The sequence below is a fragment of the Ambystoma mexicanum genome, chromosome 3q, assembly GCF_040938575.1.
Source record: "Ambystoma mexicanum isolate Mex_15411 chromosome 3q, UKY_AmexF1_1, whole genome shotgun sequence".
Lineage (NCBI taxonomy): Eukaryota > Metazoa > Chordata > Amphibia > Caudata > Ambystomatidae > Ambystoma > Ambystoma mexicanum.
Genome location: NC_090926.1, coordinates 1,193,441,008 through 1,193,460,819, shown reverse-complemented (window position 1 = coordinate 1,193,460,819; position 19,812 = coordinate 1,193,441,008). Strand labels below are relative to the sequence as shown.

General features: G+C 45.2%; 1 protein-coding gene across 3 annotated transcripts in view; it reads left to right on the top strand.

Annotated features, from left to right (window-relative positions):
• Window positions 1–19,812, top strand: part of COL5A3 (collagen type V alpha 3 chain) — an 899,023-nt gene that overhangs the window by 278,841 nt on the left and 600,370 nt on the right. For all 3 annotated transcript variants that reach the window (XM_069604041.1, XM_069604040.1, XM_069604039.1), the window contains exon 5: window positions 14,757–14,888. In XM_069604041.1, coding sequence (XP_069460142.1) covers window positions 14,757–14,888 — 132 coding nt within the window. The remainder of the gene's footprint in view (window positions 1–14,756; window positions 14,889–19,812) is intronic.

Here is a 19,812-nt window from a genome sequence, read left to right as displayed (position 1 = left end):
CCTTAGAAAGACTGTGTTGAGAGCATTCCGATGGGTCTTTCTAAAGCGACCTGTCATGCCCTTGCCGCACACAAATGCGTGCAGGGGCTGACATGCGTGGCGGAGCCTGGAAGAGGAGTCACGGGTGTCCCAGGTGATTGGTTTTGTGGTTGTTGGTGTTTGTGTGTGTCTGTGTCCTCTTGTCTGTCTTGTGTGGTGAGGGAGAAGGGGAATGATTGTGACAGGGTGTGAGGGTAAATGTGACTGAATGCCTGTGTCGGGGTGATCTCCCAGGGGCCGGCAGAGCCATCCGCGGACCTCCAGGGCTGGGGAGGCCCCAACTCCTCCTGTGTCCCAAAAGGTTTATGAGGCACACGCAAGAGCAAAGTAATTACTGCTGTTTATTTTAACAACGGCAGGAATAGAGCTTCGCCCGTATGCATCCGGGGAGACCTTCTCGAAATTAGGAGGGCTCGCAGGCCCTTTTTACCGTAACATGACGCGCTACTCACGTCATCTGAGAAAATCGTCACAAAACCTATCGCCACTTCGGGTTGGCTCCCCGAGTGGTAGGGTTAGTATAGAAGCTTATATGAAAGGAGGTTATTGACTAAGGACGGGTCAGGTGGCACACTTTGGGTGTCTCTAACACTTGCTACACTGAACTTGTTACATGGGGACCCTCGAAGATTGGCTAACCAAAATGGCGTCAGTAAAGAGCCCTGTGTCCCCTGATTGGTTCCCTCGTGAGCCCCCAAGCCTGGGACCATTGATGTTCCCAGCCCGCGAGGTACCTGGCGTTTGCAACATTGTGTAACTATGTGTTAGTGGGGGACAATGGACAGGTCTTTGCTAGAGGCGGATGATCACGCCTTTCCCATCGGTATGAATGTCTAACTCGGCGTATCGTTGTTGCAACCTGTGTCCCAGACTTGGGACCCCGGCGACTTTCTGTCTCATGAGTCTGGCACCTTGTCAGATTGGCTTGGTCACGTGTGTAGAGACCGTAGCTGAAGCATAATTACGAGCATTTAATTTGGCTTGTTGGCTCGGTGGGTGCTTGGCGGCGGCAGGTGTAACCTTGGTATTTGGGATGCAACAATTCGGCCTTGATGATGGACTCTCGCTGAAGCTTGAGGCCTACTCGGGCCTAGTTCCTGGGAAGCAATGTATGATCCACAACATGGGTGCCACGGGGCAACAGAGTATCACAAGTAGTAGTACTGTATGTACATATGACGGCATCTCTATGGGGGTCAGGTAGCATAAAGCGTCAGCAAGCGTATACACAAGCTCTTCAGGCATCTTGCATTTCTGCGGTGCTGTTGGACCTATGTGAAAAATAACGATGCACGTCCGTGAGTGAGTCAGTCCGCTAGGTCATAGCACTGGGTATGTTCTTCGTGTGGGTTGGTGTGTGAGTGACCAGTGTGCATGATGGCACCTGTGTTCCTGTCAGTTGGCTACGTCGTCATGGCATCTGTAGCGATGTTGATGGCTTGTGCTTGTTGTTTCAGTCGATCTGGTCCATGTTGCAGGCATCGGCTTGACCGGGGCATGGTAATGGGCAGGCTCCTCATGCATGTGGGCCGCAAACACATGGTACCTTGTCGTCTGGTAAGGAAGTGAGCGGGTCAAACTCCTCCTTTGGGGGGTGTTTGGGTCGTGATCCTCTAGGCCAGGGTCTGGATGAAAATGGGGGAAAGGAGGTGTCCCATTTTCCCACTTCACCTGCGTGTTTGTGTGTGTGTGTGGTGGGGAATTGAGGGCGGAATTCTTGGGAGGAGGTAGGCGGGGGATGCAGGGCTGATGCAAAGGGGGATTTGGGGAGTGAAACCTCACGACTTTCAAGATATCGTGAATTGCACGGAAAAGGTGGGGGAGAGGGGCGAGCAGCGGAGCAGCATGCCTGGAAGGTTGGGCAGGTGGAATTAGGTATTCCTGCTTTTGGCGGACTGTCCAAAATCAGCTGAAATAAATCAGTCTTTTTGGTATGCGACCTTCAAAAAGCGGGAATATCACATAGAACTTGATCATCGGACCAACACCATCCCCTTATTTGGAGCGACGAGAGGAGGGTGGCAGTGGCATCTGGGAATTCCAGGATATGATGATAGCTAGCATAAAGAGTTAGGGATGATGGGAATCCAAATGATTAGTGAGGAAGGAGATAATGGCGTGTGTATTCAGATTGATTGCGTATAGGCAGTTCATCAATTCTAGCAACGTTCTCCGGGAGCCAGTAAACCTCTCTTTTCCACATCCTCTCCCCAATAACTTCCTCACAAACCTTGCTCATTTGTTCCACGCTGTACATCATTAGTTCAGTCCATTAAAAGAACTTACAGTGAATCGAAAAATAATGTATTATGTAGTGCTGCGCTCTGTTCAGCAGACAGATTAGGATGCAAGTAGTAGCTTACAGTACATTCTCTGCGCAGTTCCAGCTTCCGACATGTGGTATCAATAAAGCACACATTATGGGCGATCTGATTTTTGTTTCCAATGGCCAGCTTCCAGGACCCCTCCCAGCCTAATGCCCCCTCACTCTCTGCCCTCTCTGCATGTCTCTGCTGACCATGTTGCAAAAAACAACGCCTTGGGGCTGGCAGTTAAGAGGATAGTTTCTCAGCCTTCATTCAGAGGCAGCCATGATCTATGCATGGGAAACTGTTAGGCGGCAGAGAGGGTGGTCTCTGCTCACACGAAACTGATGGCTGCATTAGGTTACAGTATGTCTCTCCCCAGACATCTCATTGCAGCTGGGAAAGCTGCATTCCTTATTTATTTTTATACAGCTGTCGACATGTCGCCATTTGGATCCTTTATGTTGAAATAATTCTGGAGAGTAGAAATCAATGTGTGGAGGTTACTTCTTATCTGTGGGATTATGGGTCAGTAATTGGAAGTTCCAGATTAATTCCCTCCCAGATGAAGGGTGCTGCAAACAACATAAGTTGGGCTGTCCATTGTTTTACAAAGTGGTCATTGCTGTTGAGTTTTGGGGGGAGTTCTCAGGAGAATGGGTGAAACCCTGAGTGACTGACTCCTCCCAGTTTTCAACACCTTGCAAATGCATTATTAGCATGTTCGAAATGGCCGGGATTCAGTCTGTGTAAAGTCGATTCCGCCAAGTGGTCTTCTGTATTTTGTAGGCCACCCACCGCACCTTCAATAATGTACAATGACATTACTTGCCCTTGCTTTATTCAAATGTGCCCCTTTTTACCCATGCCCATCAGGAGACATTAGAATTATTTAGTGACGTGTTTGCACATCCATAGTAGGCAATCAATGTGTGGCAGGGGCTGTGTGTGTGTGTGTGTGTGTGTGTGTGTGAGTGAGTGAGTGAGTGAGTGAGTCAGTGAGAGAGAGAGAGACAGAGAGAGAGAGAGAGAGAGAGAGAGAGAGAGAGACAGAGAGAGAGAGAGAGAAAGTGGGTCTGAAGGCAATGGGGTGCAAGGGAGGGGGAACAAAGGGAGGACAGACAGCGATCCTACTAGGCCAGGTGTCATTCAGATCGTGCAAGTGCATGGGATGGGGGATAGGGGAAAGTGCAGGGGCGGGGGGAAGGGACAGTGCAGTACATGGCATAGAATAATAACAATAGATAAGGTGACGGCTAGCAGGTGGCAAGTGCTGTAAGCGGATTCAATTCAACACTACAGCTAAGTCAATGCCTAGTCTGGGATGCTGATGGAAACCCTTATTGATATATTTTTATGTCCAGTTCATGTACTCTGGATGACAACCCTTATATCACACCCCTCTCTTAGAATCCCCCTGACCCCACTGAGCCAAGAAGTAGGTTTGTTTCGCAAATTAAAAGGTTTTATTTGAAAAATTAAACAATATATATATCACACTTCTATAGTAAATTAATATTTGATAGCACACTTGTGAGGATGATAGTGATCAACAATGGATAATGTTACAGTGGTACACTCTTTTTGATGGCTTAGAAGTGATATAGAGAGGATGAAGTAGCGGAGAATGCTTTTATGGCTTCAAGGACAATACAATGATGAATAAAATGCAGTACAGAAATAACTTGATATGATTTAGAAAAAGATAATATAATCACTTTTTCTCTGGCAATTCACCCCCCCCTCTTTGCAATGTAAGAAATGGAAGGGGAGCACACAGTCTTCAAGAATCCCAACAAAATGCAATACGAAATGCAGTTCCCCCCCTAGCAAGCTTAGAGAAAAACAGGTATGATTTTAAAACACAGGCCCAAAATGCTTTGAATGTGGTGGCAATGAAGCAAAATGATGCTAAAATTGATTTTAATTCCCTGTAGGAGGTTCAGGGTGAGTGATAACTAGTTTATATTAGTACAGGCTCACTTTAGCAATGCTCTATGAGTAACTAGCCGGTTAAAACGAATTTTAGCGAAGGAAAGCAAGGAGCTGCTGATTTTTACATGTGGCTGAAATTGTGCAAAATGTCAAATCGCGGCAAATTTAATCGCGTGCGTCGAGCGTAATTACGGAGGCCCTATAAGGAGTACCAAGTTGGTTCTAGGTTTGTTGGAAAGCCTAGAATCTTAAATTTCGCTCCTAGCACAAACGGTTCCGGAGATACGGCCGATTTCGTCAAGGTAGTTTTTCGGATTTGAAATTTTAAAGCTCAGAATGACAGATGACAGTTTTCAGTTTTAAAGATGACAGAATGACACGATTCTAGGAGGCAGTTCTAATAGGCTAAAATAGTTTGGATTAGATTATTTTAAACTAAGAGATTGGTTTTGGCACAGTGAGTACTCACACTATATTTTTGAAATAAGCCGTCAAGGTCTGGTCAGGTTGGACGGGACTTCCGGCGGGTGGTTCCGAAGTCCCGGCTACCTGGGTCAGCTCTGCTCTCTGGGTCTGTCAAGCACCGGTTCTGCTCACAACACTGCACAGTTCTGGTCTCTCTGGATCTCTGGTCTCTCTGGATCTCTGGTCTCTGGAGGTTGATGGATTTGAAGTCTGGAGTCTCCCGGCAAAGCGTCCCGCAAAAAAGTGGAAAGTGAATGTCCCTGCCTGTCTTTCAGTGGTCCTTTTTATATCTTTAGAAAGTGGGTGTGTGCGTGGCATAACTGAGCCTGCCCCTCTCTACTTGTCATTGGCCCAATTCTCCCCTCTCCCATGATTGGGGGAAGGAAATGGATTGTCATCATGATGAGGTCTGTTTATGGGTCAGAGGATCCTCCCCTGGTCAATTTGCCCACAAATCTATATTTGATTCAAATACATATTTCCCAGATACACAAGTGGTTGTCATTACATGTACATATTACAGATGAATTAAGACAGGTCTCTGTTCAAGCCCCATGTTCCTGCGAGCTGGGATTCAGAAATGACAACATTTTGCGCTTTTTTCGGTCGGTTTACCAATATCAGACATTTACCAAAAATTACACAAATGTGCGCAAGGAGTATGGACATTAATTGATGAAGTGTCAGATTTTTAACATGCAGACGTTTGGAGTAAGACCCTATTTTCCGCTAGCAACCCCCCAGAATACACCACAGGGTCCTAACACCTCTTAAAATGTGCACGGAAAAATCCCAAGAATAATGATATTATTTATATAATTTTGACCAGTCCGCACTATGAGTTATCTATCTTTTTAAAATGATGCCTTGGTCAAAAAAGGGGTGTGGCTTCCCACATCACATGGTGGAATAACTGGTTTATCCACTTCCCCCAAGCTCAGCTTGCTAGCAGAGGCACTGCCCCTCCCAGTTTCTCCCAAGAGGAAGCCATTTACAACCCCCCCCAATATAACATTTGCCTGAGTCCAGGACAGGGCTTTGTTCAACTTCCTGCAGTCCCCAGGTGCTCCTCCCCTTACCCAATCAGAGAGGTGTCATCTCCTTTTGGCAGGGGCAGCAGGATGCAGCTAGGCCTGGGAAGAGTGGCTGAGCAGGTTTCTCCTGTCGGGGGTAGTTGTCAGGCAGAATTCAGCTAAATGTCACTTTAGTTCCCAGTTTTCTACATTCAAATCCAACTTACATGCAGCTATTTTTTATATATACATTAAATAATTACTTCCTTCAAGTCATTTCAGAATATAGTTTTACATTGTATCCACCTCTTAGCAAGTCTTTCCTTGGCCTGGTTTCGGTTCAGTTTTACACAAAAGTCTGGTGGTTTTAAAACGCCGTCTTTCTGATAGTGGTGAGCACCAGTACTGCATCCATTTTTGACATTAAGAAAATGAATTCCCCACAGTTCTGGGTTGCTTTTGGCAATCAGCATTGCCATTCCCAATGGTTTCAGGCTACTGTGTGTGTAGCCCAATGGTGGTTTTAGGCAGTGCCCTCCTGTGCTCACAACATAGGCAAAAATGGGTGGCAGCCTATTCTTCATGTTTTCCCTGTGCAATCTCTGGGGAGTTCTGGCCATCATGATGTTTTCAATGCCAGTAACGCACAGTTTTATGGTAGGGCTTGGATACATGGGTAAAAACATACCACAGTGCAAAGGTAAGTGCAGACATCAGGTGTCAAGGGCTGGTAGTGGGACTGTAGGGATACCGAAACAGTCCCCAAGTGCGGGGGTTGCCAGGCAGGCACTGCAGGTGTGTGTGACTGGCGGGGGAGGGACCTGGGCCCGAGGACAAAGGGTGGCCAAGTAACCAGTGCAGATTCAGTTACAGCCAGGAGGTCAGCAGAAGAGAGGAGGAGAAAAGGCAGAAGCAAAGAGAAAGGTTTTGAGGTGCTTCCGGAACCGGAGATGGTTTTCTCAAGTTTCAGGGAGGCAGGGAGGCTGTTCCAGAGGGAGGCCCGAGCCGAAGAAAGAGATCTACCACCAACTCGTTGCTTGTAGAAGTGACCGACCCTGAGGGAGTTGGAGGCGGATGAGCGCAGAGCTCAAGAAGGAAGATATTTAGGAAGAGAGGGTTGAAGGTATTGAGGCCCCAGGCCCCAGAAGGCCTTGTGGACAATGCCGAGTGTTTTGAACTTGATCCTCGCAGCCACTGGGAGCCAGTGCAGAGATTTCAGTCCTGGAGAGACACGATCCCGGGGCTTGAGGCCAAGGACAAATCTCACAGTCCTGTTCTGGATGAGTTGCAGAGGGCGGAGAGTAGAGGCAGGCAGATTTAGAAAGAGGCTGTTGCAGTAGTCCAGCCTAGAGAGAACCAGAGCTCTGGAGACAGTGATCTTCTGGAGGAAGGAGAGGAAAGGTAGAATACCTCTGAAGAGGTGCAGCTGGTAGTGTGACTTCTTAGAGACGTCCGAGATATGAGGAGAGAAGGAGTGCGGAGTCGAAGATGACACCAAGGTTTTTAGCCTCAGAGGTAGGAGCAGAAGGAGGGCCAAGAGAGGCCGGCCAGAGAGCGACAGGAAAGGAGGGAGCGGGTGTGCCAATGAGGAGAATCTCAGTCTTACTGGCATTAAGGCAGAGATCATTGGCGGCACACCACTCCTGGATAGCAGATAGACAGTCAGAGATGAGAGACGGAGAAGAGGTGGCCGAAGGTAGCATGAAAATGAGCTGAGTGTCATCCGCATAGCACTGAAAGCTGTGGCAGAGAGCGGCAATGCGGTGGGCATTGACATGGCTTGGAGAAATAGGATGCGATATGGGGCAATTATGGGGATAATGCCAGTGACCTTTACTTTACTTTACTTTATTACATTTGTATATCGCAACCATAAAAACATAGGTGTGAGGGCGCAGAGAAGACAAAGACAGATTAAAAGAAACCGGGGAATCCATAGGAAAGAACCGCAGAATAAAGGACTACTATTTGAAGAGGAAGGTTTTAAGGCCCTTCTTGAAGATACTCAGGGCTGCTGAGTTTCTCAATTGATCTGGCAGGGTGTTCCAGAGAGCAGGCGCCGCGAACGAAAAGGTGCCACATTGTGCTTTCTTGCTTTTCGCTTTAGGCTGGTGAAGCAGGTTCTGATTATTGGAACGAAGATTTCTAAAGGAGGATTGTATTCCTATATACCTTTGTAGATAGGAGGGCATCTTGCCCTTGAGGCATTTAAATGTAATAAGCATAAGTCTGAAGGAGATTCGTGAGTCCACAGGCAGCCAGTGCAGTGCCCGCCATGCCACAGATACATGTGCCCTGTAAGCGAGACCAGATACCACTCTAACCGCTCCATTTTGAACCACCTGGAGATGGTTGATGGTTTTTTTACTAGAGCCTGCTAATAAACTGCAACAATAATCCAGTTTTGAGCCTATAATGGCACGAGCAATGGTCTCTGAATTAGATTGAGAAATAAATGTTTGCAGATGCGACAACAGTTTGATATAGTATGTGGCAGAGGATACAGTACTGGCCACATAGGATTTCATGTTGAGTGATTGATCCAAAACCACACCCAGAATCTTTACCTTGGGAAGAGTAGAGATCAATGCGTCTCCTAGCTGGAATTGTTTGTAGGCTGGGTCTAATTTGGCTATAATGCTATCAGATCCCACAACCATAAGTTCCGTCTTCCCGCGATTAAGTGCAAGATCATTCAGCATCATCCATTGTTCAATAATGGCAAAAATGCGGTTAAGTTCTCTTTCGTCCTCGTCATGCTGGCCCGTAAGAGGGATGACACACTGGTGTCATCAGCATAGTTGGAAAAAAGTATGCCCTCCTGGGCAAGATGGGCAAAAAAGGGAGTCATGAAGATGTTATAAATGCACGGCGACAGACTGGCGCCTTGTGGCACTCCAAACAGTATCTGGGTTGCTGGTGCTTTGGCATTGTTGGCACATACCCTACTGGATCTATTGAATAGAAAGGATAGCAGCCAGTTGGTAGCGGCCTGCGAGCATTTGGCTACAGACATAAGCCTATCTGCTAGTATGGCATGGTCGACCAGGTCAAACGCTGCCGATTGGTCCAGAGAAATAAGAAGGGAAACCTTTTGGATGTCCATTCTTTGGAGCATTCCTGGGGCAAAACAGAGGGAACTAGGATATGACAGGAGGCAGATCTGGGGGGATCTGATGGCCAATGGCAAATGTTGACACTTGGTGGCTATGGGAGTGCTATGGCGTATTTAAGGGGCAATCAGACGTGGCATGAAGCAAGTCAGGTGGCAATGGGATGGGACATTAGACAGTCATGGTAGCAATATTTTCATGTATTTTATTAACATTAACATTGATTGTTTTACTATCATGCAGATCGCTCCCAAAGTTATCGAATTGTAGGACAAGAAGTAAAACAACATGCAATTCAGAGAAGAAAGTGTTTATTGTTGAAATAAATTTAAAAATAAAACACGAAGGGAATAGAAACGTTTTTAATTTCTTTCGAAAACCTGCAAAAATAGGGGCAACGAAAGATCAATAGGTAGTCTATTCCAAAAACGTGGATGAGAATTAGAGCAGGACACGTTGGAAGTTCTAGCAAGATTAGCATTAGGGACATTCAGGCGAGGAGTGTCCCTACTTCTGATAAATTGATTAAAGCCTGAGATTAGAACATTCGTACCTAAACAAGGAAGTTGATGAAGTACAACTGCTATTTAGGCCTATCATCTGATTTCAAAACTGAATTCCAGAATTCAGAGGAAGCCAGTGAAGCTCTGCTCTGATGGGAGAAATGAGATCAAATTTTGTTTTACCAACAATCAGTCTGGCCACAGAACGAAGAGACGACCTAAGGGGACGGAGGATGGACTGGGAAACACAGAAGAGTGCTGTTACCGCCATCAATATGAGAAAGCACTGAAGCTTAAACAAGCGACGGAATACAAGTGCTAATTCTTCTGAGAACTGCTACTTGGCAATTAGTAGCTTGGGCTTTCTTGATGATCTTTCATGGTCAATTTATTTTCAATATAATAACCAATAGATTCTAACAACTTAGTCAATTTAAATGAGCCATCAAATGAGTATAGCATAGGCTGCCAGGATTGAATGAGCAGTGGTTTATTTGGGCTGGCAAAACGAATATACTCAGTGTTTGCAGTATAAAACATTAGATTTCCAAGAGACATCCAAGATTCAATATTCTCTAAACACTGCTTAAGGGAAAAGATGTCATCTTGAAAAGACACTTTCAAATACAAGTAGATTATCATCAGCATATTGATGAATATTTACCTTATGTGCGTGTACAATATCACCCAAAGGGTCACTATACAGATTTAAACGAATAGGAGAAAGAATTGAGCCCTGAGGTAAACTATTGGGGATCAATAAGTTTGAGGAGAAAATGGATCAAGAGTAAACCAGATTGTATAGGTTATGTGAGTGGAATAGGGCGATTATGTGGAAAAAGGTACATGGCCTGAAGCAGTACTTGGCACAATGAGATTGACATTGCATGGCAGCCAGTTCTACAGTGATGTGAGTAGCATGGGGACATTAATGGATAATGGCATGTGGCACTGGGCGGCTTTATGGCCAATGAGAGTGACAAGACATTGAGATGTGGAATGTGGGAATTCAAAGGCATGTGCCATGGGGTTTTTCATGGGGCAATGAGAGTGACATTGCATGGCAGCCAGTTCTACAGTGATGTGAGTAGCATGGGGACATTAATGGATAATGGCATGTGGCACTGGGCGGCTTTATGGCCAATGAGAGTGACAAGACATTTAGATGTGGAATGTGGGATTTCAAAGGCATGTGCCATGGGGTTTTTCATGGGGCAATGAGAGTGACATTAGACAATTAGAGACAATGGGGCATGAAATGGGTCACTCCTGAGAGTAATGCGGGTGCCACTACTCACAAGTGGTACTGGGATTGACATCTAGAAATTCAGGGGGAAAGGGACATAGCATAGGACAGTTCTTGGGGCATGAGGGTGTTTGGAAAATCCAGGGGCAACTGGGTGTTAAAGGTCATTATGGGACAATGTTAGGGTAGTGGCACAATTCGGAATGTAAATGGGCATGACATGAGGCAGTTATTGAGTCAAAAGAAGGTGACATTGAGCGATTTAAAACTCAATGGGGTATGACATGAGAGACTTAATGACTATGTGGGGCAGTTCAAGGGGCAATGCAATGTCAAATGGGGCAGTTCTGTGGACAAGGTGGGTAGCATGTGGCAATTCAGAGGAAAAAGCAAAGGCTAACTCATGGGGAATGAGAGAAACATGGGGCAATTCAGAGGTAAAGAGCTGCAATAAGGGGTGTGTTTTTGTGGGCAACGGTGGTGCCATAGGGTAATTTGAATGGCACTGAGAAGTGTCAGGTGATAATTCTAGGGGCAAAGAGAGTGTTGGGCAACATTCAAAGTTAAAGGGACTGGGCAATGAGTGGCAAGGGGGAATTCAGAGGAAATTAATGTGGCATGGGAAAATCCATGGGCAATGTGAGGGCTGTTGGGCAATACATAGTGCAAATGGGCATGCCACGAGGCAATTATTGGGGCAATGAAAGAGGTCAATGAAGAAGATCATTAGCAGGGCTGTGTAATGCTACGCAAAGCCTGCACTTTGACATCATTGGTTCCCATTTCACCCAGAACCCAGGATTAAATTGCACTGGAAGTGTTTTGTATACATGTGATGCTTTGTAATTACTAGATAAACAGGCATGGGCAAAGTTAACATGCATGTGTTATGCATTTTATACGCACTGCTATAATGGTACTACCTAGACATAAGATGGCAACAGCTGGTGAATGGTATTAGTACATTGCTATTTTATGGCACTGCCTGGAAAAGGATCTAATGCTATACAAGAGCCAAGGCTGTTGGCTTTAGCAATACTTGCTTTTAACAGCATGACAGTGTAAGTAACACATACAAGGACAAACTTACTGCTTATAAATCAAGCGGGTGAAGGCAGACTTGTTCAATATTTTCTGATTACCAGCAACGAGCTGGTTTACAGATGCAGTTAACCCATTACCCTTTAGAAGATTGCTTAGAAATTAATGACATTGGCATACACGTAAACGCAAAGAGCAAGCTGAACGAGATCCCGGGCAGGAGTGAGTGTTTGGAGTAAGGAGAGGCAGGTAGTCCACCCCTGGGCTCTGGGTGCAGAGGCCTACTGGGAAATCTCCAGGGTTCCCTATAGGCCCGTTCATACCTGGGCTCAGGGTGCAGAGGCATGCTGGGAAATCTCCAGGGTTCCCTATAGGCCAGCCCACCCCTGGGCTCAGGGTGCTGAGGCATACAGGGAAATCTCCAGGATTCCCTATAGGCCAGTCCACACCTGGGCTCAGGGTGCAGAGGCCTACCTGGAAATCTCCAGGGTTCTCTATAGGCCAGTCCACACCTGGGCTCAGGGTGCAGAGGCCTACTGGGAAATCTCCAGGGTTCCCTATAGGCAAGTTCACACCTGGGCTCAGGGTGCAGAGGCCTACCGGGAAATCTCCAGGGTTCCCTATAGGCCAGTTCACCCCTGGGCTCAGGGTGCAGAGGCCTACCGGGAAATCTCCAGGGTTCCCTATAGGCCAGTTCACACCTGGGCTCAGGGTGCAGAGGCCTACCGGGAAATCTCCAGGGTTCCCTATAGGCCAGTTCACACCTGGGCTCAGGGTGCAGAGGCCTACCGGGAAATCTCCAGGGTTCCCTATAGGCCAGTCCACCCCTGGGCTCAGGGTGAAGGGTTCCCTATAGGCCAGTCCACCCCTGGGCTCAGGGTGCAGAGGCATACAGGGAAATCTTCAGGGTTTTCCAGATACAGATCACACACTTTTGGAGATTTCATTTCAGGGAGATCATGTTAACTTAGTACTGAGTTCACCTTAATTGGACCTCATTACGAGGTTGCCTGTCCTGTAACAACAGTACCGGTAAGCTTGCCGGTACCTTTGTTACCGGACCGGCAAAATACAAGTTCTGCTTGCAGGTGCCTTTCAGCCCGCCATGTCTGACCTGGTGGGTGGACCAGCATCCGCGAGCAGACCATGTCGAATGCACCAGCACCATTGACGAATGGTGCCGGTGCATCCGACCTCCCCATTCCCATTGAGTCCAATGAGACTCAAATGGGAATGGGGACTAATATTTTCCAGCGCACAGGAATGGGAAATTAACGTGTCCACCGGGGTTGTAATGTCCCGGTAATTGTCCATTCCCGGGCACAGGAAAAAAAATGAAAACCGGCACGGCTACTGCCAGAGTCATAATGAGGTTAACTCAGAAACTGACATCAATTGCGTGAGCAGAGGGAGAACGTTTGAATCCGCGCAAGAGAGAGTTGCTAAAGTTCAGGGAGATTTTCCCGCAGTTTACTATGCTCAAGTAAAAAGCCTTAATGCCCCAGAGTCCACGCTAGATTGCACCAATCTCACAGCTGTGCTTTTTTTCTGACTAAATAGCCATCTGCCCAGAGTATTTTAATGAACCACATTCCTACTGGGCCGGGGGCCAGGCCCACGCTGCTGGAACAGCAAATGTTTTAATTTCTTCTCAAAGCCTGGTCCAAGAACAATGTTCCACCTTCCTTGTAAAACGCTCTCTCACGCTTGCTGCAGGATGCTTTTTCATATTTTGTTATGTATCTTTACGGGGCAGTCCCCCTCATCTTTGTAAGTGATACTTTTTCAGAGGCGCTTGAGGACATCTTGCTCCATTCTTCTATAAGGAATCGTCCACGATTCTTCTTCGTCAGTGCATTGTGCAACACACACAGCTGTATATTGACTCGGGGAAGACTCTGTGCACTCGTCTTTAGTACTGTTAGTAAATCGCAGGTGGTTGTAAGCTTCTAAATTTTGTTGAATAGTCAACCTTATCTTAATGACGTTTGCATGGCATATGGAGATGTGTTGCACTTGGATCAAAGAGGCCACTTTGCATTATCATCGGTGGCACGATTGTGAAGAACCACCTTGCCATCTCAGATGTGCAAGTGAAAACTCCTATTTATTTATTTATTTGCACTGTATGAAAATCAGATTTCTATTATTATCCGGTGAGAGCCAACTGCAGATGTTAAAGGGGTGGCTGCCAACTCTTTAGAACAAGCCCTGAAGATATCCACCTCTCCCATGTCATTTGCCCAAGTTTCACATACAAACACGTAAAACAATGAGTAAATGTGTTCTTTGGCCATTAAGACTGAAATAGCATTAATTCTGTTTTTATATACAATAACCGTCCTACCTTGGGTGGGCATGGCTTCTACGGAGGAAAACGTAGAGTATGGCATTGATCAAATGGTATGTCATGTTACTGGACATTTATACTGCATCCATAAACTTGTGCTAGTGAATACAGTCTTGTGACCACGCCAGGGTGTCCTCAGTCAGACATCTGCGGATGTGAAAGCAGAAGTATTGAGAGAACGGAGGTGATAGGAACGGGATTAGTCAGTGCACGAACAACTTAGTGGGGAAAACATGAGGTGAAGAGGAGGGAGGATGTTGGTGTTAGCTGGGATGATGCCTGCTTTTTAATGGTAGAAGTCCCTCTATGACACTCCAACAAACTTTTGGAGGCCCGAAACTGTCTCGGAAATCCAAGTTTGGCGGCGTTTGTTATTTTAATGACAATATTTTCCATAAATGAACACAATTTCCATGTTTGTTTTACCTGTGACGTTGTCTGGAATTGTAAAGTTAACCAAACATGAAGTGGGCCTCTTTGTCTAAACATGCATATTAAATATGAACTGAAATGCAAACTGTGGACTGGCCTATAGGAAGATCGGTAAATGTGTTATGTTTGTTTGAGTTCGCCTCCAACATGTATGATTTACCAGATGTACTGGACTGTCATGGCCTACCCTTGAAAGCACCTTGAGTTGTCCCTCTCCCAAGAGATGCATGAGCGTAAGATCGAGCAGACAGGGCTGGCAATTGGATAAGTGGCCAATGCTAAATTTGATGACCTCTATCTCTTGCTTCCACAGGGCGATATCCAGCAGCTGATGATTGTGCCGGACCCAAGAGCTGCCTACAGGTACTGCGAAGACTACATGCCAGACTGTGACTCCCCGCTTTTCTACGCCATCCAGTCTCAAGATCCTGAACCCCCTGAAGAGGTAGGGTTTCGAAATTGCCTCTGTATGCTGATGTGATCCCTGACTTAGATACAAAAAGAAAAGACTGCTTTCACGAAAGCACTGTCAATGTAAAAACATTGAGGATTTTTGGAGCACTGGTTTAAGGTGGTAGCATGGAGGGATGAGGAAGTCGCAGGGAGGATCGCCTGCATTGTTCTGTAGTACTTAAGTGTACTTGGGAACTATGAAGAGGCCTGCCAACAGAACCAAGTAGGGAGGAGTGCAAGATGAACCATGCCATCACCAAAGAAGCAAGCTAGGCTGTTTACATGCAGCAACGAGGCTGCACCATTGCCTCCTAAGGAGACCAGCTCAGGAAGTAATTGGGTATGCAGTGCAGAAAAATAAATTAGGTATCCATCTAGTACATGAATCCAGTCGTCCGATGAGCTAAAACTTTCCTGGCGTCATGTTGCTCTTGAGAAGTTTTAAAAGGCAAAGCAACCAGATATCTAACAGGAAAAGCTCAATACGTTGGGAAATAATGCCAACAAGTGCAGTATTAGAAGGTCATTAACATTTGAAGGAAGACTAAGTGCTGGACATTAACATGCGGGTATTGGAAACTGGAAATACTGTGTCTCATTTCTGCTTTTGAAATCTGGAAACTGAATCTGTTTGGTCGCCTTATCCTGTACGGAAAATGTATTTCCTCTGAAGTTTATGGAAACCGGAGAGCGTTAACATGGCTATGAAGGTAAAGGTTTCAATGAGTTAAGAGTGGTCCAGTTTCAGCGTTCCTGCACTGAGTATGTAGGTATAATAATATTCATGGATAGAGCACTAGATTCAATGAGTCCTTTCCAGTTGGTCTTTATTTAGTTGTCATCAATACATTCAAAAGGCCAGTTTGTTTATAACACTTAGTACTTTCATTGCCTTGCTTCCAAGAACTCGCAGTTTTGGAAGTACAATAACACAAATTGTCCTTGAGTCTCTTGTTTCTATAACCCACAGCTTTATCATTAGGCCAAACCCAAGACATCTCACAGACTAGAAGTTATACCCGAGCCAAACAGTTGGGGAGAAAACTGAACAGTCCATGCTGACACTACATAGCTCGGGTTTGGAATATGGGTGCCTTCATCGACATTTTATCTCAAATGTAAATTAAAACCTAGAGCATCACAATCTTCTGGAACTGTTCTGAGCTGATTTGAAAAACCTGCTGAATTTTCTGGAATATCCGTAAAACGTAACAATATTGGTGGTAACATACACAAAGCACAGTGAAAGCTGTCAGTTCCTTGTGGGCCCAAACAGCTTAAATCGGCTCCTGCAGTTGGATTCCGGTGAAGTCCTTCCCTCTGCAGCTGCATCTACAAATGCAATGGACAGTGAAGCAAAGTCTTTTGCGTGCTTTGCAGATGGAGATGCCTGGCTCTTGCACAACATAGTCTACTGAATTCACTTAACATGCTGCTGCAATCTCAGCATCAGGCTTCCTACCTTTGGCTCGGCTCCCTTCCAGACACCACCAGCTCAGCCAAGTTCTGGAGATCGAGGTCTCTTGCATGCGCATGAAACTGAGATGGGAGTAAGGGTTGGAAAGCAATGGCTGCCCGATTCTGATCTCACATCATCTGCACATGGAGTGTGACTGGGACATGTCAGGCTGCTCTGATATCACTCGGAACACCACTTGTGGGTATGATACGGGAGTCGAGACACTTCAATATCACAGGTTCTGGAGATCTAAGTCTTCTGCATGCGCATGCAACTGACATGCAACTGACATGACAGGGAGTTAGAATTGGAAAGCCATGTCCGCCAGAGTCTGATCTTAGACTTCATGCGAAGGTTGAATGATGCATGTCAGGATCACTGGAAACACTGCTCGTGGGGTATGATACAGGAGTCAGGACACCTCAATATCAGAAAGAACTTTTCCATTATTATTATTAACATGGATAGGAACAATACGCAATAAGGTTATGCTCATGTCACTGGGAATATGTCCATTATCTGCATGATACAGTAGTCAAGACCCAAAGATGCCACAGAAGACAGGGTTGCTATGGGTGTCATACATGATTTGGAATATCAGATGTCACATAGTGGGGCAGATCTGCTATTATCTGCATACAGTTATGGGACAAAAGGTCAAGACACTAAAATATAATAGGGATAAATAGAAATATAAACATTTAATTGGTGGAAATCTTTAAGTCAATGCTTCACAACGAGTGGGCATGCCTCTAGGTAGCATTTCATTCGATAACCTTTGTTTTTCTCATTAAGGTGATACTGGCCACCAGCATAAGAAGATGCAGAAAATTGTAATATATAAAAGTGGTAGTTTTAGCAGACCTTTAGAGAAAGGACAAAACTGCTGGATTTGCCCATTATTGTTTAATTGTTCAGTACTTTTGCAGAAGCGGATTTAATCCAAGCTTGTTATCTGCACATGACTGTGAGCAACCCTAGACCTGTGTTGGTCTTACTGGGCCTCATCAGTGATGTGCATCTTAAATCCCAATGAGGTAACAGCTAAATCAGATGTCTGGTCCAGCCGGGTCGAGCATTCAAAATTAATTGGTTTTCAAAGGCATTATTTTAGGTATCTGTTTCAGCATGGAAGGAAGATTGCGTCAAAAATTCGTATGCCTTTATTCTCAAGGTCTGACCTATCATTCGTACATGCTGATATCTAGGCCTCAGTCAGAAGAGTGCATTTTGAGAGTGTACACATAGAGGCGTGCTAAAGCGGTCTATTTAATAGAGGATTTTGGTGGTGTCTACGGATCGTTTTATGGATCCGACATATACTTTTGAACAAAATTCACCGGTAATCAGTGAAGTGAACGTAGTCCTGACGCTATATGGTAATATTTCTTTAGATCAAGCAAACGTCTTGCAGCTGCACTCTTTACATGTTGTAGTCAACGTGTTTTCAGCGTTGAGGCCAATATTGGCACTGTTTCCAAAATCCAAGCTGAAACGGAAGAATTCATTGATCATGTTTACTTGATGCTTAAATAACAGATATGGACATCATCTTCTTAACCTTATTGAATAGTGATAGCATTATTTAGAGACTGCTCTGGTTTGTTTTGAAAGAGATAGTTCTGAGTCAAATTTTACACCAAGATTTCCCAAATGGGGCAAAGCGTAGGGCAGTTTCCAAATTATTACGGCCAGAACAAATAGAGCCTGGTGGAGAGGTTTAAATGAAGAAGCATCATTTCTGTCTCCAATGGATTGATGTTGAGGTACTTGTTATCCAACCAACTTCTGATATCTAACAAAGATTTTAATATTATTGAATGTCATCTCTCTGCCATCAGTACAGTTTATGAATTACTGAGTGTCATCAGCATGATTCAAATAGAATATGCTGTAGCTATGGATGATTTGAGCGAGGGGAGCCATGCAAAGAGTGAAAAGCAGTGGAGAAAAGGAGAGCCCTGTGCGACCCCAGAGGTTAGTGCTTTTTTATAATAGGTAATTATCCAATTTAGCAAGTTTGAAAAAGACCAATCAGAAAGAATCTAATCCATTTAGGGGGTTGACCTCTTACTACATGCTCTTCTGGGCGAGATACCAGTATTTGATGGTCTACAGATGCTGATAGGCCCAGTAAAATCAATGCTCTCTAGTTTCTGTGCTGTGCTGCAGTCTGAAACCAGTTTGTATTGAATCTGATAAATGCGAGCTTAGGACAAATTCTTGAAGCTGGTTTAGGCCTACTTGTTCTAACTGTTCAGCTATAAAGAATTCCTGTTGGCTTCTTAAGCAATGGGAAAATTATGACCTCCTTCCATATATCAGGTATTTCACCATCATATAGGGATGTGGAGAATGTCCAGTGCATAACAAAGAAGAATGTTTTAGTCAGTTTTGATGGAAGAGGATGGTTAGGGGTGCCTGAGCATCTAGGCTTGGTTACATTAACTAAGTGATCCTCCAAGACTAACTGGGTAAAAGAGTCTTAGTTAATTAAAACATGTGGGTGGTCAGATGAATTACCATTAGGTAATTGAGATAAGTGTTGAGCACTGGAGCCCAACGTTTCTCTAATCGAATTAATCTTATTCACAAACCGGTCTGCCAATTAATTCACTATTTATTGATAGGCTTTAATTGGCAAAGTCCTGGACTCTGGGCTCATGATCTCGTTGCTAATGGAAAACAATTTGCTAGACATTGTTGTTGTGCCTTTAAGTATTTAAGCCAGAAAAAAAACTCTTACCTTTGTGTATAAGGGCTTTTTATACTTTTGAGATGGATTCTACAAGCTGTACTTAGCACACCTTTTTCTCCAGTTTGTGAGAGTACGGCAGGTTTCCTAAACTTTTTATGTAAACCATTTCTTCTGTTTTTTTCTGTGTTGTTTTTTGTCCAGAAATGGCACCATCATATCTATTGGTTCTTGGTAAGTAAGTGATCCAGTTTATTTGTTTAATCATCAGAGTAATAGTAAATAGGGTGCAATTGGGGATAGTTAGTCAAACCCTGTAAGGGAGTGCAGAGGACAGACAGTATCAAAGACGGAAAAGAGGTGCACTCTGGATACTGACAGGAAGGTAGTCGGCATGGTCACTAACCACAACAGTTTAAGGTTTCTTGGATTCAGCAAAAAGGGAACACTGGGTCTTAATGTCTCTAGGGGCCCTGTGGAAAGGACCAGGGGGACATAACCACAATGCACAGTGTGCTGTAGGTGTACAACAAGGTTGAGTCGGTTTCAGGGCACTTTGCAGACAGCCCAAAGCTGAGGAGTGTGTTGCAGGCAGCTGCTTGTCCTTAGTTGTAGGTTCAGACTTTCTGGCACTTCCTATCCAGGAAGCTTGCTGCATAGCCTAACAGGGCACGCTGTGTGTTGGCTGGGTACTGGTTCTAGAGCGGCTGGAGGGTCCTCTGAGTTCTGTTTCCCACTCTGTTCCCTGGGGAGGGCTCTTGC